This window comes from Struthio camelus, chromosome 3 (genome assembly GCF_040807025.1).
Source record: "Struthio camelus isolate bStrCam1 chromosome 3, bStrCam1.hap1, whole genome shotgun sequence".
NCBI classification, from domain to species: domain Eukaryota; kingdom Metazoa; phylum Chordata; class Aves; order Struthioniformes; family Struthionidae; genus Struthio; species Struthio camelus.
The window spans coordinates 53,332,656-53,355,660 of record NC_090944.1 but is presented as its reverse complement, the minus strand read 5'-3'; the positions used below and the strand labels follow the sequence as shown (position 1 = coordinate 53,355,660).

General features: G+C 43.6%; 1 protein-coding gene and 1 long non-coding RNA gene across 8 annotated transcripts in view; one reads left to right on the top strand and one right to left on the bottom strand.

Annotated features, from left to right (window-relative positions):
* Window positions 1-422: 422 nt before the first annotated feature.
* LOC138066721 (uncharacterized) lies at window positions 423-6,973 on the bottom strand. The gene is made up of 2 exons (XR_011140141.1): window positions 6,783-6,973; window positions 423-5,991 (listed from the first exon to the last, which is right to left on the bottom strand). It is a non-coding gene; the product is annotated as an uncharacterized lncRNA (long non-coding RNA).
* An 88-nt stretch (window positions 6,974-7,061) lies between these two features.
* Window positions 7,062-23,005, top strand: part of GPR63 (G protein-coupled receptor 63) — a 35,528-nt gene continuing 19,584 nt past the window's right edge. For 5 of the 7 annotated variants that reach the window (XM_068937839.1, XM_068937838.1, XM_068937836.1 and 2 more), the window contains exon 1: window positions 7,082-7,422. In XM_068937839.1, the coding sequence (XP_068793940.1) occupies window positions 7,363-7,422 (60 nt within the window). In that variant the 5' untranslated portion in view covers window positions 7,082-7,362. Of the gene's footprint in view, window positions 7,423-23,005 lie in introns of all 7 variants that reach the window. The other 2 variants (XM_068937833.1, XM_068937837.1) reach the window with 2 other exon arrangements.

Sequence of the window (23,005 nt, the reverse complement as noted above, 5' to 3'; positions counted from 1 at the left end):
CATGAATGTCATCTTCAATACAGAAAACACACAGTTCCTCTGGGTCCTTCAGCCTGCTGAGCAGTCTTCAAGAGAATCACTTGGTCAACACCTTTCAAAGCAGCAATGCTTCCCCTTTGGAGCTGCACTACCCTTCTCAGTTGTGGATTTGGGGGTGCAGGGCAGCCAAATTCTGTCGAGAATGGTGGTTGCTCTACACCTCCAAAAATTCAAGCCAAGATCACTGCTAGTGACCTGTTAGTAATCACACTGGCCCCATGTTTCACTGATTCATCTGAGGGGAACAAGAAGCTTCTTTTCCTCTTCTCTATTATGTTTCGAGTTAACTGCTACTCCTGCAAATCAGCTTAAAGCAATTGTGAAAATGTCCTTTAGATAGATAGATAAATAGATAGATAATCTTGACAAAAGACGATTCATGATGGAACACTGTACATAAAATATTTATTTTTAACCAAGAAGTTCAACTGCTGCCAACAGAAAAGGCATAGATGTCAGCAAATTTGCAATGGACAGCACACTGCCACCTAGCATGCTCTAATTCCTAACTGCTGATATGAGAAACCAGATCTTCAAATTAAAATCAAGAAAATACTATTTTTTTCAAGTTGAAAGGAAATGTTGCATCCTTTCCTGCTCTTTTTCAAACTATATGCCAAATTCAGCTCTTCTTAAGCATGTGTGAAGTCCAAATGAAGCTAAAATTTGTGTGAATAGTCTGAGCAGAATTTAAACCTGTTAGAATATATAATAAGACCCTTTCCCTGGCTCTTACTTACTTATTTCAGTGTTATGTACTACTCTATGTTAGGTACTATTCTACTGTTCTACTGTCCATGTTTGAACTGCCAGAAGCGGCAGAAGCTTCTCTAAAATTATCCTATGCTTGGAAGCACTAAGAGACATCACTTTATTCAAAAGGTGGGACTAGAATTTAATAGGGGCCTTAGCACAATAGACTAGACATTGCATCAGTGAAGCACGTGCTAATACTTAAGAGAGTGAAAGTGCTTTTCATATTCTGTCTTATCCTTTTACCTCCCATTTCTGTCCTGTGCCATGCTAGGACAGAACTCCAAAAAAGGACTTGAACCCCCCCCCAATCTTAAAGTGTCTTCTGGGCTCAGGGCAAAGTTAAGAATGTCCATTCTAGATTGGACCAGAAATTCGTCTGCCCAGACTGTGTTTTTAGAAGGCAGATCAGAGAGTCAGGCCATGGAAAGCAGGATGGTAAAGCAAGGGCAAGGCCAAGTCTCGCCCCTCCTGAGCCAGGCTCAAAGTTCTCTGTGGTTCATGTTCACATTTGTCTCTCAGGAGCAACCAACATGAACAGAACGCGTGTTCTAGGGTGCCTGGGCCTCAGGCTGGAGTACCTGACGGCTTAAGATTCACAAGCTGGCTGGGAATTTGACTTCCTTTGATCAACCTCACCTGCCAAAAGCTCACCATCTGCAGTGGGAAGCTAAATAAGCTGCTGAAGAAACCCATTACTGCTTCTGGCCAACACCCATGCCAAACTGCTGCCCAGGAAAACCAGTAGCTGCACAGCTAAGGGCAAGCACATCAGGAAAAGGCAAAATGGGAGACTGTAGTCTATAGTAAAGAACCAAAAACAACAACAATAAAGAAATAGAATAAAAGAGTGATTGCACAATGAAGAGCAAAAGAACAGATAAGCATGTTGTGACGCCTCCTGTGTATATATATACCTGCGCACCGGGATATTCTCCCCTCACTAAGCTGTTGTAAAGGTTAATTATGACTTGTAAGCATTTTCTGTTTTCTTGTTCTGGATGGGGTCCAGAAACGTATGTTAGGTCTTAGTACATTATTTTCCTATTCAAAGCATCAGGAAGAACGGAGCCTCTGAAAACATGGTTGAACACAAGCATCAGCCTGGGCAGGCGCTGCTGAAATACTGAAAATGGGTAAGGTTTCTATCTCGTTTTTCCCTTTTTCCACTCAGCATCATGAGGCCTGGAACTGGATTCCATGAATGCCTTTTCCCTCTCTTTCCCTCTCCAAAAAAGGTGCAGAAACATACTTAAAACATGGCTGTTGGTACTCCACCACAATTTTTAACGGAGTGTACTGGATAGACGACTTCAGAGGTGAAGGGGTCCACCTCACTTGAAGGAATTTGAACCAACATATCTGAGATGATGACCTGAACTGCTAGGTCTCTAACCATCAGACTAGCTTTGGCCATGAAGAAAAAGAGAGAGGGAGAGAAAGAAAGAAAGAGAGATGGAGAGGAAATGAGTGCATGAGTGTTCGAGTCTGTTGTGGCCTAGAGGGAAATCTGAATTCCAAGCCCAGTTAAAATAACCATTTATTATTTTACATCAGCTTAGTCACTGGAGGAAAAACGAGTAGTCCTCAATACTGGATTCAAAGTGGAGAAGTCAGTGCTGGTGTTAGTTTTGAGCCTGCCTCCGCCACCATCCAGATGCCAGTCAGCTTAAGAACCAGTTGTTCAGGCCTGTCAAACTTGAAGCACTTTGAGGCACATACAAAACCTCAGGAGCAAAGGAAACTGTGGGGCCTCCCAGGAGATGTAGCAGCTGAGTGAATAATTTTCAGGGCTGCAATTCTGAAGTTAGACACAAAAACAGATGCAGCTGGGATCTGGGTGGGGGGAAAGACTACACTGCTTTTATTACGCCCTCTGCATGGGAGCACAGGAAACACTAAATTGTAGCAGGGGGGGCAGGCAGAGCCTAGGGAAAGATGTTTATAGTCTCTTTAGATCCTCTCTAGGAAGTCCACGCATCAATATTTCCCCACCTCATTCCTGGATTACAAAACAAAACAAATATCATATTAAAAAGAGCACATCATTGACTTTTGTAGTACTGGACCTAGCCTCCTTGCCAAGATCTGACAGAACAGCATACTAAGTACAAGGGAAGGCCAGTTTGCTCTCTTACTGGAGAGTCTGAATGAAGAAAAGTATTGTGATCTGACTCCCTTCTTAAACTTAGTAAATGGGTTGAAGATGCATAGCTTTTTGGGTTGAGTTTCCAGGGTAAAATATCACTTAGGAGACCATTCTGTGCCATGGCCTTGACTTCCATGAGCTTCAGAACATAATTTGATCTAATGATCACAATTGTCAAAGGGAGGATATAGTTACTGGCCAGATGCTTCAGGGCTGTAGAATGCTGCATTTTGTCAAAACAATTTTTTTGTAGGGATGAGTATGGAGCACCGATGCTGCAGAGCTTTGGTCTACCCTGCTTCAAAGACAAACAGTAGCAACCGAAGCAGCAAACGCTCTTTGAGAGGAAGGTGAATTTAGGAGGTTTGTTGATCACCTTTTCCTTTTTGCTATGAAAAATGAAAGAGGAATGCCTTCAATAGATAAACAACTACTGCCAGATAGACAAAGCAGAAATACAGGAGACACTGAATGCATGGGGATACCTGAAATTACATCGTAATAGATCTTATATCTGCTTGGCAATGACACACATTTTGCTGAAATGCTGTCTCTCTCTCTTTTCACTATCTCTAAGAACAAATATAGGATAGAAAACAAAGTACTGAAACTGTGAGGAAATGGCTAGGAACTGCTATTTGCTCCACAGTAAAAGCAGCTTTAGAGTACCTCACATCTATGGAAAGGTGTGAAAGTGTTTTCATGCTACATTTCAAACTCAGCTCCAATTCACAAGCCTTCTGCATTTATTCACAGATAAATGTCATACATTTTCATCTCAAAATAGCAGCGTATTTTTTCACCGCAATCCTTACTCATCCAGTCTTTCTTCACTCACTCTAGTTAACATGGTGTGCTTACATGTGAGTTTGGATAGAACAAAATAGTTGTGTAACTTCAAGCATATGAATAACCCCACCTAGGTTAGACTGCAGTACTGTCCCTTCATTGTTGCCCTGTGCTATGTTTCTTCATGTCTTCAAATTCATTCCACTATTAGCATGAAAAGATGGGTTAAAAAAGTGGCCTAGTATTGTAAGGTTTTTATTTTGGGCATACCAAAAAAACACATTCTGAAGCCTTCCTTTTCTTTAGGGTACACACTTTCGAGGAAGCCTTGAAACTCAAGATTCTTTAGGGGGATGTACATTACCTACATTTAACCGCTTAAAAAAGGTGCTAGAGCAAGAGAGGAAGAAATTTTGTAATAAAAAAAAAAAACACAGTTCACTTTTGCTAATGAAATTTCTCGTCCTTCTAGAACCTGCTTCTGGGGGAAGTAATTCAGACAATTCTCATTTGTACAACAGAATTTTTTTCCTAACTTCTTCCCACACAGGACCCTATATTCTGGGCCTGTATGACTAAGCTGTGCTGCAGTTCTTTCTCAATAAAACCTTTTTTCTTCCACCCAAGAAACTGTTGAAGCAACTATCCCTCTTTGTATTTTCAGCTATTCATTGAAGTAACATGGCTTTCAAGCCATTTCAATAGCTTCAAGCCTGTCCTAGGGCAACTATTATAAGGCTAACCTTTCTGTAATTGGGAATCCAGATGAGTTGCGCAATTTTTTGTGCACCCAGCCAGGTACAAATATGTACAAATAAATCTCTGCTACAGTTCATCGTTGCTGCCTCAATACTGAGTCCGATTTCCCAAAGAAGTGCTGAACATCACGGGAGAAAAGGTCAAAAGCCATGAAAGGCAGTTTGAGAAGAGCAGAAAATACCTCTGTTTGTTTGTTTGTTTGTTTTTGGTAAGGCAGATGGCAACCCCCAAAATCATCTCTTGGACATGATATACATCTCTTGGATATAAAATATAATATTATTATTTACTTATTATGGGGGTAAAGACCAGGCAGTACCCTACAGAGCAATCCCACTTAGCACAGCCTGTCCGCCTGCCTCATACGCCCATAGACCGCTGTCACTGCTGCGGATGGCTGTCGTTTCCAGCAGGCCTTTTCAGCCCACTGACTCTTCCAATCCCTGATGCTCCTTGGCAAGCTCCCCTGAGAAACAAGTTTCTTCCTGCTTCTTAGTTCCTCTATTCAGATTGCACTTTTTGAACAGTTTCCTGAAACTCCTTCCCAAAACAAAGAAGAAAGAGATGTGAAGAGCCTACCTTAATCCAAGGGACATTTACACAAATCCTTTGGGTACAGCTAGGTCCACTAAGGATTAAAGTGCCCAGGCAAGATGTAGTTTTTTTCTCAAGGATGAAATGCCACTATCCACATGGTCTGAACAGTTGTTTGTCTTTTTTTTTTTCACTTAAACAGCACACACAAGGCAAAGTGCCAGCTGATTCTACAGTATGCGGAGTGCTGTGGGAATGCTCACCTCCTCAGCAGCTAGTAATAGTATAATCTTGAACAATAAAGATATAAAAATATGTCAAAGAAATAATCAGCTCTGAAGAGATGTTTTAAGAATAGCTAGGAAGTTAATTTCATCTTGATGGCAAATCATTTCTCCTAGATCCTTTTTGCATCCACTGCTATTTGTAGTTCCTTGTTCTGGCAGCAAGAACCAGGCGCTGTTGGGTTTAATTACTCAAAACAGCTCTATAGGATCATCTTAAAGTCTGTATGGTTACCTCTTCCACAGGATGGAGTGCAGCGATAACATGAGCAGTTTCAAATCGAATCAATATATCATGACTCCCCTAGAAAAAGGCTTTGAAGACTTTAGCCAACTACAGCAAAACAAATTAGAAGCCCCAGTGGAGCTGTTTCTCACTGTTTAGTTATGCTTATTTCATTGGAGGATGGGAGGGGCCCAGAATGCATCCCAAAAAGCAAGCGGAGCCCACAGATTTTTTCTTTCTCCGTCCAAAGCAAACATTAGAACTTAACCGCAATTTTCCTCTCGTGGTGAACTCCAAAAACAAATGTGCTCATAGCCACTTGTTAATGAAGATGTAAGCATAAGCAAATAATTTCAGTTGGTCAAGGGCTGGAATGCTTCCTCTTTGGATCTGCACTGCCGTCCTCAACTGCGGATGTGTTGGTGCAGGGCAGCTGAACTCAGTCGAGAGCCGTACGTCTACAAAATCAAAGCAAGATCAGGGCAGGCAGCTCCTACAACCTACTGGTATGACATCAGCCTCATGTTTAAGAGATTCATTTAGGAGAACAAGAAGCTAACTTTGTCTATGTTTTGAGTTCACTGTAAGCAGCGGTAAGCTAATGCAGGGACCTGTTAGCTGGAGACAGCAAGCAGGTAAATAGTAGCTGAGCGCAGTTTGAATAGCAAAAGGGATGGTGAAAGACTCTTCCTGATTCAAAGATCAAGTAGTTCTGTAATATAACAGAACATGAGAGTTCTCCTATCAAACGGCATCCTTCTAGGCCCATTTATTAGGATACGGCAAGCCTTGCCAACTAATACCTACTTTAACGATGAAACCGCACTCTGCTACCCCCTCCCACCTAAAGTCAGACTTTTTTTGGCCTGGAATCACTAGCTTGCGCCTTCCACGCCAGAGCATCAGCAGTAACGCTGCCCCCGGCTGCGGCTGCAGCAGCTAATCCCGCGTGCCACGCCACCGCAGCCTCGCAGGTGGCATCTAGCCGGTAAATCCTCCTCCTTACTGAGCTAGTTACGTGGGCACCAGGAGACAAAAAGGCTGATCTTAGTCACCAGAATCAGCTGGCACGACTCAGTATGTAGACACAGTGATTCCTGGGGATATCTTAGACTAATTCCTTGCTTGTTTACATACGTAAGGGCTGCAATGACAACCACATAGAGCGTACATTGCGCTAATGGGAACTGCTTTGTGGGAAGGTGGGAGACCCCGTGCCTCTGCAAAGCCCGCTTTCAGCATCTCCTACCTGGATTCCCAAAAGAGACGTTTCCAACTTAGAAACAACCCACTCCACACAAAGGGGAAAACAAAATAAAATAAAAGCAGGCTCCACAGAGCTGCCGAGAGCGGCCGGTGCCGACCTGCTGCCCCTGGTGCCTGGCGCAGGGCTCGCGGCTCGGGGCCGGGCCTCGCCCGGGTGGCGCCGGCCGCCGGGGCCGCGGGGGCCGCTCGGCCGGAGCCTGCGCGCGCCCCCGGGAGGCGGAGCCTGCGCCGCGGCCGGGCGGGGACGCGGGCGGGGCTCGGTGGCGGCGGCGCCGCAGCAGCAGCAGCAGCAGCAGCAGCGAGCGGGACGGGCGGCCCCCGGCAGGCAGGCAGGCGGGGAGGGAGGTGCTCGCTCGCCGGCTCAGCGCTGCGGGCGCAGCCGGAGCTGCTCGCCGGCGAAGCAGATGGGGAGGCGGCGCTGAGCGGGCTGCCCTCCGCCGTGGCGGCAGCAGCGGGCGAGCAATGCCCCGCACTTCTCTGCCGGCGCTGCCCTCCTTCCTCCTCCCGGCTTTGAAGCTTTTGTTTTCCCCGGCCGCTGCGATGGCAGGAAACTTCGCGGAGGGATGGGCTCAGGCCGGGCTTATGCTGCGCTGGGCTCCGCAGGGTGCCGGCCGCGCTCTGAGGTGAGGCGAAGCGCGGTGCCGCTCCGCGGCCGGCGCTGGATCCGCCGGCGGCACTTCCGCGGGGCTGCGCGCCCCGCGGGCTGGGCTGCAGCTGCCGCGGCTCCTGCCGCTTCTGGGGGGCGGCGGCGGCGGTGGTGTGCGCTGGGAGCGCTCCCAGCCTCGGGGCGGACCGCCCGGTGTGGTCCCGGGCCCGGCGGCGCCCGTGGGCTAGGCCGTGTCGGGCGTCCGCGCCCAGCGCCGCCGCGGGAGCCGTTAGCGGGCAACGGTCGGCGGCGGGTGCCCCGGGCAGGGCCGAAGTTGTGGCGCGGCCGGGGAGCCGCGGTGGGAGCGCGCCCCCGGCTTTGTTGCCCTCCGCCAGAGTTGGCCGTGCCTCTTCTTTTTTTTTTTTTTTTTTTCTTAAGTCTTTCGGCTAAACGGGGTCTGTCGCTTTATCGAGGTATGGCTACGTTAGGCGGTGTTGCTTTCCCAGGGACACGCGGAGTCGGCTGCTCTCTGTCTCCCTCTCTTCAGGCTCTTGCTTGTGCCAAACTCCGCACCGGGGAGAGCTGCTGGCTTGCGCCCTGCCTGGGTTGCTGCTCGTGCAGGACTCGCTCCTGGACGAAGCAGAAACGCCCCGCTACGTTTCTCCTTATTTGCGTGTTCACCGTGATTTTTTTTTTTTCATGTAACTTCTTCCTTGATTTTTTTTTTTTGAAAGAATACAACGCAGAGTACGAATTATTTAACAAGGAAACCTTTATAATATGCTCTCTTAATCAGTAAAAACGCTGTTTTCCGAGTAAGCAGAGGAAATGCATAAGGCTGCAGGTAGTAACATACACGTTTTAAATGGGCAGAGCTAGGTATAGCTGGCAGTTTATATTCGTGCCTGATTGTTAAGCAAAATTGTTCATCCTTATTGAAAAAAAAAATGAAGAGGTAAACAGTGGCAGATTAATTTTGTACCACGCATTTTCTGTGGGACGTTTTATACATTTGGATATTGGAGCAAAGAAAGCATCAAACTGCAGAAGGGACGGTTTCTGGCAGATTAAATAAAGCATTTCTAGATATCTGTAACAAACTAAAGAGATTTCAAACAGCGTTCCTTAAACATAATAGCCAAGTACTACTGGCTCTCAAATATATTTTCATTGTAATTTGTGCTCAGTTATCTGTTGTGAAAATTCATTTGCCAACGTTGTGGTAGCTAAGTTTCCAGGATAACAGAATAGATTAGTTCGTAACTTCTGTTTATTGTTATTCTACCAGAGCAGATTTGATAGTGAGTAGTAATTAGAAGAATTATAACTTCCAAATAACTCTCACTTGAAATGCTTACTGTTGAATGATCATGTAGCAGAAACAGCTTATTATGCTATTTTGCACAACTTATTTATTATACAGTGGCCTTATTTTCAAGGTGCATGCCAAATCTATAGAACTTCTTTTTTTGTTTTTAACAGAGAAAATAAAATGAAAATGTGGATTTTAGTAGATCATATGCAAGGTCTGCCTGCTCAGATGAAACGGGAAAAAGCTAAGATGAGCTCTGCTCATTTCTCTTTTTTTTTTTTTCTAATGTATTGCAAGGTATGGATAAATTGTTTTAAGGTGGGTCCTGATCGAGGCTGTGCTCATGTGCTTCGTTGCCTGTGCCACTCTCAAAATCTTCCTCTAAGAAGAATAGCAGATAAAGCTTGGAGACACTAGGTCTGCTTTTCAACTAGTTAATTAAATGTACTCGAGAGTATTCTCTGGTACTGAAGGCAGCTGGTACGGGTTAGCCCTAGTCAATGCTTTTAAAGCCTCCTGCCTTCCAGAACAGGGTGGATGAAGGCACACTACCAGCTGGGATTGGTTCCTGGCCTGCACTGATACCAGACTCCTGGCAAAGCAATATTTGGGAAAATGGTAGCTGGCCTGAGTTAGGAGCGTGCTGCGCCGCTCTGAAAGTGTTTAGCAGTTTGCATGATTGAGCAAGTTGCATGGATCAGGAATAGTTCTGGCGTTGTCTGATTTACTAGTGGAGACAGGATCTGTAAGTAACCACTGTGTCCCTCGCAACTGTATGCTCAATCGTAGTGATCTTATTTGCCTATATTGAGGATCTCTGACACTATAAAATGTTGCTTTTCATAGTTAGCTGTGAAGAACTGTCAGGGCTGCTATTTTTCACTGCTTGTACTGATGGGTGAATAGGGAGTAGGTGAAGGTTTGGTGGCTTTCCTACTGGTCCATGAGGAAGGAATAGACAGTACTGGGGAAAGTCCTGCACAACTTATTCTGTTCATCTGGGAACGCTTCCAGAGCGGTACGTGTCCGTAAGTAGTCTCAGTGGCTAGTGAGTTTCTACTCAGTGAGAGTAAAGATCCGAAATGCGAACGCATCCATGGCCTCTGTTCTAACTCTGTTCTGCTAATTATTTTGCTATAGGAAGCAAGTTGGGCAAATAATTTTTCTTTTAAATGCTCCGAAGAAGATTATTTCTCTCTAGAGGTCTAGAGAGATCACTAGCCTGTTTTAATCGTTAGATGTTTAAAATAAATCATCTTGGACAGTGGCCATGCTAACTGAGTCTTTTTTCACCGAAATTATAAACAAACCCCTGTGTACTTGATGTTATTCTGTAAATAGGTGTTTTGGTTCACGTTTTTGGACTATCTCACATTTTGGTTCAGTAATGAAGCAGTGCATCTGCAGGTGTTTTATGCTTTGCTTGCTTTTTGGATATTGATACATCTAGGTTATCGTGCATAATATTCTTGTATTTCAAAGCAATTCTAAAGGATATGAGAGTTGTTTTAATACTTACGAATGAGGAAACTGAGGCAGGAGGATGTATAACTGTTTGTCCAAGGAATCCCAGTACTGGGATTCAGAAGCAGAATTTTGGGCTGAAAACTGATATGTCAGGTCACGCTGCCTCTCTCAGACATAAAAAAAAAAAAAAAAAAAAATACTTTAATGGAGTGGCGTAGTTTTTCTCTGTATTTGCTGGCAGCCGTTACTGTATTGCTAGCAGTGTAGCTGGAACTGAAGTAGGAAAACTGTTAGTTACCTTATTTTTGGTTGAGGATTATGCTTAAACACTTAACGATACCATAGCTATATGATGGGACCTGATAAATGCTTGGAAGTGCTTTCCCGAACAAGCAATATGAGCTGAGCTCTCAGTGAAATTCTGTTTGGCTTCATTTGCATGAAACCTCATAATATACAGATCTTAACATTGAAGCATTTCAACATGTACTTTAGGAGAAAGTTGAGCTATCCTTTATGTAAAATCACTGATTCAGTAAAGTATTTACACTTACACATGAAGGAGAATGAGGAGTCCCAGTGGCTTGAATGGCACTTAGAGAAATCTCTTGCTCAGCTGTAACCTAATTTTCCTCAATCTAGATATATATTTTACACAAGCTGTGTTTAAAAGAAAACTATTAAAACCATATAAGCACAGAAGTGTTTGGAAATTTAAACCTTTGAAGTAGTGGTGATGCAGCCATTAGCCGTTGGGAGTTATGCTTTATGTTATCTAGGATCTGATTTCTTTTTCAGGGCGCCTAGCATCTCAGATTGGGCATTCAAAATTTGTGGATGGTTATAAATATTGCATCTGTTCTTTGATTTCCCCCTTGATTTTTTGAATTGTGTTAAAATAAGATCTTGAACAGTTATTTGTGTTGGTGAGCACTGACCCTTCTAAGGGAAGCTGGATTCCGTGTGGATAAGCACTATTTATTCATGTAACTAAAGACTGTGTCAGAGTGTTTAATTAAGGTTCCGTAACTGGTACTTCTCAAGTCTTGAGAGCTTGACTTTCAAACACTTAACAGTGCTTTTTTTTAACATAGTTTTGGGTCCTGTAATTTTCCCAGTATTCTTTTTATCCTTAAAGCTAATGGAAATTAAGGAAGTATTTTATCTGAAGTGTCTGTGATCACTTTTTATGCCCTCAGCAGTTAGAACCACCTCTGGATGTCAGTTCAGGCCGTAACCACCTGAGCTAGTAGCAGTAGGTTATGATCCATATGTGGAATGTCAAGGGGAATAGGATGCTTTATACTTGGATTATAAAGATGGCCCATATTATCTCATAAGTTTTATTTAATATAATGCAGCTGACTTTAGCAGGATGGTGAAATTTTGGGGTCTGATTTCCATTCTGTTGTTTGTAAGGGAAGTGCTGTCTGATGACTTTACTCTTCATTTCCTCACTATGTTTTACCCCTACTGCTGTGTGTTTCCTTTAGTCTTTCAAACACTCTCTGACCCATTCTTCCTCTCTGGCTCCTTATCTTTGTCACGGTCATCTTGCCTTGGAGACAAGAGGTCTGCCATCCAGAAACCTCCAGACTGCCCCCTCAGACTGTCTTGCTGCCCAGGTGCTATTTGTGTGATCCTGCTAGATCCTTTTCCTAGTTGATTTCATATATAATAACCAGTTTCTAACCATCTAGCCATTTAAGTTGACCAATTATGATATTTTTATCCTAATCTACTTAGCAGCCCTCTGGTTGCGTAGGGCAGGTCTATCTGTGTAACCTGGACGAGCAGATCAGGTTAAGAAAGCAAAGGAGAAACAGGCTTTCAGATCCGATGCTTAGATTTAACAGGCCCTGAAGCAGGAAGAATTGCTGTTAAAGCATAAGATCTATCTAGACTGAGGCTGGAGCATAGAAATACAGAATAATGTAGATTAGAAGGGACCTCAGGAGGTCATTTGGTCCACTGTTGTGCTTAGTACAGAGCCATTTTCAAAGTTAGAGGAGGTTGTTCAGGCTCATATCATGTGAGTTTTGAGTATCTCGAAGGATGGGGATTCTGCAACCTCCTTGAGCAACCTGTTCTGGTATTTGACCACTCTCGCTCTGAAACTTCTTCCTAACATCTAATTGGAATTTCCCATATTGCAGCTTGCGTCTGTGGCTTCTTGTCCTTTGCTGTGTGTCTCCAAGAACAATCTGGTTCTTCTGTTCATTAAAAACAGAACAAAATGTTTTCAGATACTTAGAAACACACTTTCTGTCAGGAATATATGAAACTTGTGCCAAACACATGAAAAAAAAAAAAAAATCCTCTTCCAGCCAGTTGTGCAGTTCTTATTTCAAAGCATGCTGGAGTCAGTTGAATTTTGTATGCGGGCAAAATAAATCTTTTGCTAGCCTTTAAATCAGATGAGCTGTCTGAAGTTTCTCCTCTTTCTCCCACGTGGTCATGCATGACATTTTCCAACGGGCACCTGCCTCATTGTGTGCAGTGAATGGATGCTGATGATTTAGGAGGTAATTTCTAACTCTCCAACCTGAGCTTCTAAAAGCTAGCTATCCTGTCTAGTGATTTTTTTTTTTCCAACTTCATTAGGTATATGGACCCCTGCATAGCAAGTTTAAACCCACTGACAAGAGACTTGCTTGTTGACTACCTTTAAAAGATCTATTAGAAGCAATCTATGGACTGTGGTGACACTAGGGTAGTCTCAGCTAGTCATTCAGGATCTTGTACATTCAATGGAGAGAAATAAGTTTGTCTGGAAAGTGGTTTATCCCACCTGTGGCCACATTACCTGCTCAATGTCTGTCTGCTGGATATGGAGAGAACCTTAATGGCTTGTTTAGCCTTTCTATCCATGCTTTAGGGACACCTAGAGTTAGACAAGGCTAATCCTAGTGAGCAGCTTTGCAGTCTTTTATTTTCTTGTCATTATTCAATGTATTTAATGGTCACATGCCTTACTTGCAACCTATTCTGAATGCTTAAATGTTAACTTCAGTGTGTGTTTTTTCTATAGTGGTGTTCATCCCTATAATGTCTCAGTTCTTCAGAAGCATTAAATTATCTTCATTCCCTCACTGTCTTGTGGAAGCTATTCCCTCATTTTAAAAATAATAGTACGATAGACACAGATTTACAGGAAAACGTTTACCAACAAAAGGCATTCAGTTTGGGTTGCTTTGAACACAAGAGGAAAGCTTTTCAACAAATGGAGAGGAAGCAAATGTGTATTTTTAATGCAAATTGCGAAATAATAATCTTATCTTTCTGAGACCATCTTAGTTAGAACTTCAAAACCTGATATTACTTAGAAATGAGTATTGCTGCAAGTTTTCTGCATCAGCAGTGTAATTCACAAAATTATCTCTTTCAAAGGATTGTATAAGGTTCATTGCGTGTAATGATAGAAAAGAGAGTATGATATCTGATGAAAAAGAGCCTTTTTTGTCAAAGACCTGAAAAGTAATTTGAAAACACATGGTATTATATGTTGATTAAATTCTTATCTTTAGTATATAATACTTATTCCAACAAGCCTTTTATTACTTTATCATTTTGATTTAGAATCTTCTGTCACTTGTCACTTTTGAGGTTTTCTCTAGACGCGTTTTGTGGAGCCTTGTATGCTTTTTGTGAATGTCTTTAGCGATACATGCATATAATGTATTTATAATATTTTGTTTGCTGTATCACTCAGCATATGCGCGTACGCTTACATATACATAAGCTCCAAAATGCAGATAATTTTTTAAATTGTGTCTGAGTTTATACTACTTCTCCTTACAACCAAGATCGCTTCAGAAGCAAAGTAAAAATTCCCAAATCAAAATCCAAAATGCACGAGACCTAGCCAAAATGTGCTGTGAAACACTGAAGGAGTGTATGTGTTATGTTTACAGTTCTACTCTCTCAAAAAAGAGCACGCAGCGTGCTGGTACCTCAGACCTTTGTATACTTGTATTGCGTGTTCTGGAAAAGTTTTTGTGTAATGGAGAGGAACTTCCTCTCTATTTTTGGAGCAAGATCAACTGAGTAGCAATGGGGCTTCCCACCTCTTGCCTCATCTCTGATTTGAAGGGTTCGTGCGTTGTTAGAGCTAAGAATTTCATGCGATCCTTCTCAGTACTGGATCTTTACCATCTCTGCTCAGGTTCCAAATGTGTCATTTGCGATAAGGAGGTGACTTCTGAAAGAAATTTGGCGGTGTTTACTACAGACTCGCAAAGGCATATTCAAAGTATTTTTAACAGGGAGAGGTTATACTGTATCCGGAAATCTATGTCTACCCTAAGAAATTCCCATTGCACTGATTATAAGGCTAGGGATGGGACTGTGCATTCGCTGATTGAAGTTGAGAGCCTTCTCCCTCCCCCTTCCCTGCATTCTGATAAGACGAGAAGGCAAGTTCAGACTGCATCCATCTTTTCTGGAAATACCAAATCAAAGCATGAAATCTCTGGTGATAGCACTTCTACTGTTAGACTACTAGATCCGAATGAAACTGGATTACATGAGTGTTTTTTAAGCCCACCACAAACAGTGGACTTGATAAAGCATCTGCATGATAGGCTGTCAGTATGATGGTATGCTCTGATATATATATAGATATGTGCTCTGTGTATGTGTGTACATATATATTTATATATGTATGCTCTGATATATACTGACATTTTCAGCAAGGTGGAAAATGTAATAGTCCCATATATTTGCTCTCATTTCCCTGTGGTTTTCACCATCAATCCCTGTTCCTTGGCTTACATCTCCTTGAATCACAGAATCGTTTAGGTTGGAAGGGACCTCTGGAGATCATCTAGTCCAACCTCCCTGCTCAAGCAGGGTCACCTAGAGCATATTGCCCAGGATCACATCCAGACGGCTTTTGAATATCTCCAGCGAAGGAAACTCCACCACCTCTCTGGGCAACCTGTTCCAATGCTCTGTCACCCTCACAGTGAAGAAGTTTTTTCTCAGGTTCAGATGGAACTTCCTGTGGTTCAGTTTCTGCCCGTTGCCTCTTGTCCTGTTGCTGGGCACCACGGAGAAGAGGCTGGCCTCATCCTCTTGACAACCTCCCTTCAGATACTTGTACACATTTATGAGATCCTCTCTCAATCTTCTCTTGTCCAGCATGAACAGGCCCAGCTCTTGCAGTCTTTCTTCATAGGAGAGGTGCTCCAGCCCTCTAATCATCTTGGTAGCCCTCTGCTGGACTCTCTCCAGGAGTGCCATGTCTCTCTTGTCCTGGGGAGCCCAGAACAGGACACAGTACTCCAGGTGAGGCCTCACCAGGGCTGAGGAGAGGGGCAGGATCACCTCCCTCCACCTGCTGGCAACACTCTGCCTAGTGCACCCCAGGAGACCATTGGCCTCCTTGGCCACAGGGGCACACTGCTGCCTCATGCTTAACTTGTTGTCCACCAGCACTCCCAGGTCCTTCTCTGCAGAGCTGCTCTCCAGCAGGTCAGCGCCCAGCCGGGACTGGTGCCTGGGGTTCTTCCTCCCCAGGGGCAGGACCCTGCACTTGCCTGTGTTGAACTGCAGGAGGTTCCTCTCTGCCCAGCTCTCCAGCCTGTCCAGGTCCCTCTGAATGGCAGCACAGTCTTCTGGTATGTTAGCCTCTCCCCCCAGTTTAGTATCATCAGCAAACTTGCTGAGGGTGCACTCTGTCCTTTCCTCCAGGTCATTGATGAATGTATTGAACAAGACTGGACCCAGCACTGACCCCTGGGGGACACCACTAGCCACAGGCCTCCATCTTGACTCTGTGCCACTGACCACAACCCTCTGAGCTCGGCCATCCAGCCAGTTCTCAATCCACTGAATAAAGGACCAGATTCTTCCTTTCTTAATATCAATGAATAAATTGCAAATTAGGCATTGGCTCAGGGAGGATCATTTGTTTAGGTGGCGGTCCAAGATTTCTCACTTCTCAAATGATAAGAAGATGATTGATCTTGATTCCGCTCTGGTGTTTCATCGACTCCTGACAAGTAGCAAAGCACAGTCAGAATGACAGCTTCTGACTCCAGGGCAGGGGGCCTGCTGAATCACTGCGGGTGTATGCCAGTGACAGCCCAATTTCTGAAGTTAACTGAAACTACAGAATGATTAAATGCTCCTGTTCAGCCTTATGCATTTGTTATGTAAAAGCACACTGAACTACTCTGTTATCTGAACTAGTTGTTCAGGCCAATAGAGATACATAAAAACAACTACAGATAACGTGGAGATGTGGAGTTCATATACAGTATTGCTGAGAAGTGAAGATAGCTAAAACGGGTCTTTGAAATGGTTTAGATGAATTTGCTTTCCAGAAATGCCTGTTTCTATGTGACTGCTGACCAAGCTTAGATGATTACCTTGGGGTTGTGCTGAGGTTAGGTGAGATCGATCTTAGCCCTAGTGCTGTCACAGGAAGGAAATGTGGGGAAAGAAAAAAGCAAAGGCTAATATGGAAACAGAGTTCCTTAAGGTCTTAAGTTGGAGATGCATATTGATCAGTGTTTACTGGAGTTGCCAGACATTGCCCAAAGGCCTGCCCAGTTTACTATTCGATCAGTCTGTGGATTGCAACACAACTGGATCGTAAGTACTGCTGAGAGACTGTCTTCTGAGAACTTATGGTCACTCCGGAATTTTTGAACGTATAAATGATTTTAAAAATATTTGTGAATTTGACCCATTCTTTCCCTCTACTGGGAATAAAAACAGGAAGAACTGGTATTGCTTCTGTCCGACATAGTCAGCCTGGTTCCTTCTTTCTTGGAACTACAGCAAAACATATCGGAGTTGTTCGCTATAGTCAACAGTCATGTAGGATCACGCTTACATTTCTGAGAAAACTCTTCCAGCTAATTGGATTCCTCTAAGTCTAAGTTGCCTTATCTATAATACTACTGTCTTATTTGAGAGAGGCATTGAAGTGTAGAGTAGGTGTTACTGTATTAAGTACTTTCTTGGGGATTGCTAGCCAATGAAGAGCAGTGAGAAACAGCTTATCCACCACTGGATTCCTCGCCTGAGGAGACTCCTGATTTATGAAAGGTCAGATCTCTCTTCAGTTACCGTCAATAGGTCAGGCAACTCTTGGCTGTATGCAACTATGGGCTTGTATGCTACTACTGTGCAGTATATGCAGGTAAAGCTACACGGCCTTTTTGCTGAAATGGTTGCTTGCACTGGCAAAATCTCCTCCTGTGTAAAGGACCTGTTTGCTGTTGATGGCTCTGTATGAGATGGAAGCAGTGAAGTCTACCTCTGTGTGCACAACTGATTAACTTACCTTAGAATTGGATTTCCTTTGGATTGCTTGCAGCTGCCAAAGTCTTGCAAAACAGCATATGTGTAAGGTGGATTCTGCTGTTTTAAGTCGTATCCGTTCATCTTGGTATAAGATGGCCAGGTGTTATTCACAGTCTCATCTTTTCTTAACACAGCATTGCAGAATTGCTGGCTATGAGGCTCATGGTGCCCAGGGGTGTACTGCAGTGCGTCGTCCTAGCATTCCAGGCTTTTCATACTTGTTGTCCAGTCTCTGAATTGGATGATTTTTGGACCATGTCTTGGATCTCATATTGAAAGCTTTTGGGGTGCCTGCATGTAACAAAATCCTTCGTAAGATTGTAGAAGGAATGCTGTGATAAACTATTGCATTGAGTCACTGATTACAAATGTGCTGCATCTGTACAAGATAAAAAATATTTTATTGGCTAATCTGAGACTGTAGAATGAACTATCTAAGGAACATCACAAAGCTGAACAGCATTTTCTTTCTAATATAAGACAAACAGACTTTGACATAGTCCTCTCTGACACAAACACTGCAAATGTATAACATATATACCAAAGCAAACCTACAGACAGCAAAGGAAAACCAACTAATTCTACTCCCAGAAGAGTCTAGTTGAAATGAGGTGCTCCGCTGGATATGCTTTTCCCACAGCGAAGAGTGTTAGAGGGTAGGTGACATCAGTTGTACTGCTGAGAACACTACGAAAGCAGTGAAAAGTATACATTTACTGTTCTGCATAGGCTCTTAACGTTTAAATGGTGCTCATGGGGACTGGATTTCTTTTAATATGTTTAGATGATATTTATAGTTCTAGGTGCAAAAGCTTGAAGGGTAAGAATTTTAAGACAAATGGCTGTACTTTGTAGTGTGATTAGCTTGTATAGGGTTTTGTTACTTGCCCTTAGTAGCATTGTATCGCAAATATTTCAAATTACTTCTCTAACAAAAGTCTTCAGAGAACAGATTGACTCTTTGCCATTCTGAAGGCCCCTTTTAGCTGGGCATGGTGGAACAAAGATGAGAGAAATGTTTTTATTTCTGAAACTTGTATTGGAAGATCTGTAACATTTCTCCCTCTCAGAACGAGAGACTTCTGTCTCCAAAAGCTTGGATTAGGACTGTAATGGCAAGAAAGAGATGCTGCTGAAATACCTAGAAGTTTAAAGACTGTGTGTGCCGTTGTCAGTGTGTGAACCACTTAGTCAAACTAGAGCATGGAGAGTTTGTGTGCGTGTGTGCTTTAAGAACGTCATTGCCTTTTAAGAGTCATTAATATGCTCACTAATCGTGATGACTGTACACTGTTTAAAATCTAAATGTTTTTGAGCCTATTTCCGGTATGCAGGAGGATATGGTTTAGGAATTTAGCTTTCTGCAGCCAGATGGATTATATTGTTGCTAAGGAAACAGACTATAAATGAAGTGGCAGCTGAGTGTCCCCAGAACATCAGACTGCTTGAAGCTGGTATTTTAAACTCTTAGGTGGGTAGATAAATTGATGATGTAATGAGAAATTAATTTCCTGTGCTTTACACTTCGTTAATTTTCATTGCTGTGTTAGTATTTTCCTGATGTGTGGGTCACTGAACAAAAGTTTGGTATTAAAATTACAAAATGGAAAAACCTGCGCAGTAAAACATATCCTAAAATAATTTTTAAACCCACTGATTAGTGGATAGATAATGGTATAATAAAGACTTGGCAGGAACGTGGTCCAGTAGAAAAACACCTGGGACTAAGAAGTAAACAGATTATTCTGAATAGGTGGGAGAGTGTACAGCTACTATTGGCCTGGTGAAGTTGTACATTTTAAACAGCTTATAGATGAAGTTCAACATAAATATTAAGTTACTCAGAGCAAGCCAATTGAATTGCATTTTTTTTATAGCTGGTCTGCCTAAAAAGAGACCTTGGCATTTTTTGTAAGAATTTTGTTGAAAATTCATCAAGTCTCCAGGTCAAGGTAATTGACTGATACAACAGTAGCCTGTCTTTTTTTTTTTTTTTTTTTTTCTTCCCACAAAAGTAGAGCAAGCATAACTGCCCACTCCAGCTAAGCACATTGCTACAGAGGTAAAAGCTTTACTTAATTAGGCTGAGTCCAGGGGAGGGGCAGCAGCCACCGCTATTAGTAAGGCAGACTGACTACACAAGGAGAAGACAGCAGTACTGAATAGCCTGGAATAGCCACAAACCTCAGGCTTTTAGAAGAGAGATAGAGGATGTGGATCCCTTCTCTCAAGATCTTGTGGTTATTTCACATTGCTTGCTTTACTCCTGAGTGCTTTGTGTTCTTGCTGCTAGCCCAAGTGCCATCTTTGCAAGCTTGATGAGCTTAGAAACCCTGAAAGACTAGAGAAGTTTAATGGTATCTGCTTTCTCAGCTTTGCGTGAGTTATGATTTAAGGTAAAAGCAGTGACTAGACTGTTATCCAGATACGAAATATTTAGAATTGCACCCACTTACAAAAAAACTCATAATGCAGAGAAAGGTAGCAGGAAAGCTTAAAAGAGGAGCCTGTTCTGCCATTTTTGAGGTTATAACCTGTGCATACATTGGTGTAAATTCCAGCAGCTGAGCAAGTGGTTATAACTTTATCCAGACATGTTGTTCATGGGGTGTATCTACTCACAATGAGATTGTTGTGTGCCAAAGATGCAAGCCTTTAACAAGTTATGTTTGCCTGTGAAGAAAAGAAATAAAGAATGGCTGGGAGGAGAACAGGTGATGATTGAATCTGTAGAGCTTCAGGAACCTATGTTATCTACTTCTGCAACAAAGAGGAGACCTGTAAAGGTCTTTGTAAGACTAAAAAAATATGAGAACTTTCCTAGCACAGCTAGTGTGAGCTAGATAGGAAATGGAAGACTGAGGAAGGATTTAAAGTGTGTACAGGTGATTGGTAGAATTCCCATCCTATGTTTTCGAAATTGAAATGAAATTGTTTTCAGTACAACACATTCTGGAAAATGAGTCAGTGTACCAGCAGTTTTAAACCTCTTCAAAATGCAGTATTTAAGCTGTCATTCAGAGTACATTGGAGCATGCAGTGTACAGTCTTTTCAGCCAGGTAGGCCACAGAGGTCATTGTGGAGATGGCTTTAGTACGCTGTAACCTTTCTCTCCATGCTTGTCGTATGACTGGCTTTATTGCACTGACAGGAGGATATCTGGATCAGGACCAGCCACCATCTTACCACTCGAAAGAGTAGCCAGGAGCAGACTGCAGCTGTCAAAGCATATAAATTGTGGCTTTTCCTCTTAATTTCCCCTTTCCTGAGGGACATTTGGAGTGAGCCAGATGAATGGTTCTGGTGGCTTTTTACTGCCATATTTCCTGAAAGTCTTTTCCCATCTCCTGACAAACTGTGTATGTGCCTGTTGTGGATCCTACACTCCTCCTACCACACAAGACAGCTACCAACAAAGAGCAGGCAGTGGACCAGATTAACTCTTGTTGCAAAATGCCCTTCAGAAACCTTGAAGACAGTAGAAAGAAGACAGCAAGCCAGATGAAACTGTTTCGGGGAGTGAGTTGTGGCTCTTGGACTGTTGTTTGAAAGTGGGTGAGAAATATTTTGAGGGAACTCATAAAGAGTGAACCATGTACTGTAGCAAGATATGCTGGAACAAGCCATATTAAAGTGAAACCTACCTGTGTAAATGAGATGATGATGTATAAACAACATTTTTGGTGTTCATTGGAGAGATTTTGTAGAAACATGGCAGATCAAACAAAAATTTCAGTGGAAAAAATAACATTTATTTGATAAGCAACAACTTCTATAGAAGTGATTTTCAGCCAGCTCTGTGCGTACTGAGGAGCTGTTCACAGAAGTCTGTTATATTTAGAGCAGGAAAGTGTTTTTGATGGAAATAGAGAAAATAATTAAAAGATAAGCCAGTTGAAAAAGATTAGAGAGAAATACTTAAGTTAGTGTCAGAGAGAGAGAGAGAAAATAGACATTTTTATTGATAGTCATGATACCTTCTATAGCATCCTGATATAGAAGCCTTTAAAATGACCTGCAGACCTTCCCCAGCAGTCCCAGCAGTTTTTTTTTTTTTTTGAACTATAAGAGGAATATCACTGCTGATTTTGTAGCAGGTGTATGTATCCTTTTTGATCTCTTATACTGAGTAATGTTGATTCTGACATTAACGATGTTTTAGTGGTTGTAAAGAGATTTGTAGAGAGCGTAGAGGCAGGTGCTTTCATTCACTGGTCTCTTATGATGTTGTTACCTTGTCCTTTTAAATATTTCAAAAAGGGCGAGGAGGAGGAGCCAGGAAGCTACAGGCCTGTCAGCCTCACCTCCATCCCTGGAAAGGTGATGGAACAGCTCCTCCTGGAGGTCATCACTAAGCATCTGGAGGACAAGAAGGTGATCAGGAGTAGTCAGCATGGATTCACCAAAGGGAAATCATGCTGGACCAATCTGATAGCCTTCTCTGACGGAAGGACTGGCTGGGTAGATGAGGGCAGAGCAGTGGCTGTTGTCTGCCTGGACTTCAGCAAGGCTTTTGACACTGTCTCCCACCACATCCTCCTAGGTAAACTCAGGAAGTGTGGGCTGGACGAGCGGACGGTGAGGTGGGCTGAGAACAGGCTGAATGGCAGAGCTCGGAGGGTGGTGATTAGCGGCACCGAGTCTAGCTGGAGGCCTGTAGCTAGCGGTGTCCGCCAGGGGTCAGTGCTGGGTCCAGTCTTGTTCAGCGTAGTCATCCATGACCTGGATGAAGGCACAGGGCGCACCCTCAGCAAGTTTGCTGCTGATCCTAAACTGGGGGGGAGTGGCTGACACACCAGAGGGCTGTGCTGCCATTCAGAGGGACCTGGACAGGCTGGAGAGGTGGGCAGAGAGGAACCTCCTGCAGTTCAACACAGGCAAGTGCAGGGTCCTGCCCCTGGGGAGGAAGAACCCCAGGCACCAGTCCCGGCTGGGCGCTGACCTGCTGGAGAGCAGCTCTGCAGAGAAGGACCTGGGAGTGCTGGTGGACAACAAGTTAAGCATGAGGCAGCAATGCGCCCTTGTGGCCAAGAAGGCCGACGGTCTCCTGGGGTGCACTAGGCAGAGTGTTGCCAGCAGGTGGAGGGAGGTGATCCTGCCCCTCTGCTCAGCCCTGGTGAGCCCCCACCTGGAGTACTGTGTCCAGTGCTGGGCTCCCCAGGACAAGAGAGACATGGCGCTACTGGAGAGAGTCCAGTGAAGGGCCACTAAGATGATGAGGGCACTGGAGCATCTCTCCTATGAGGAAAGGCTGAGGGAGCTGGCACCGTTTAGCTTGGAGAAGAGAAGACTGAGCTGGGATCTCATCAATGTGTACAAGTATCTGAAGGGAGGGTGTTGAGAGGATGAGGCCAGTCTCTTTTCCGTGGTGCCCAGCGACAGGACGAGAGGCAGCGGGCACAAACTGAACCACAGGCAGTTCCATCTGAACATGTGAGGGTGACAGAGCGCTGGAACAGGTTGCCCAGAGAGGTAGTGGAGTCTCCTTCCCTGGGAATATTCAAAAGCTGTCTGGACACAATC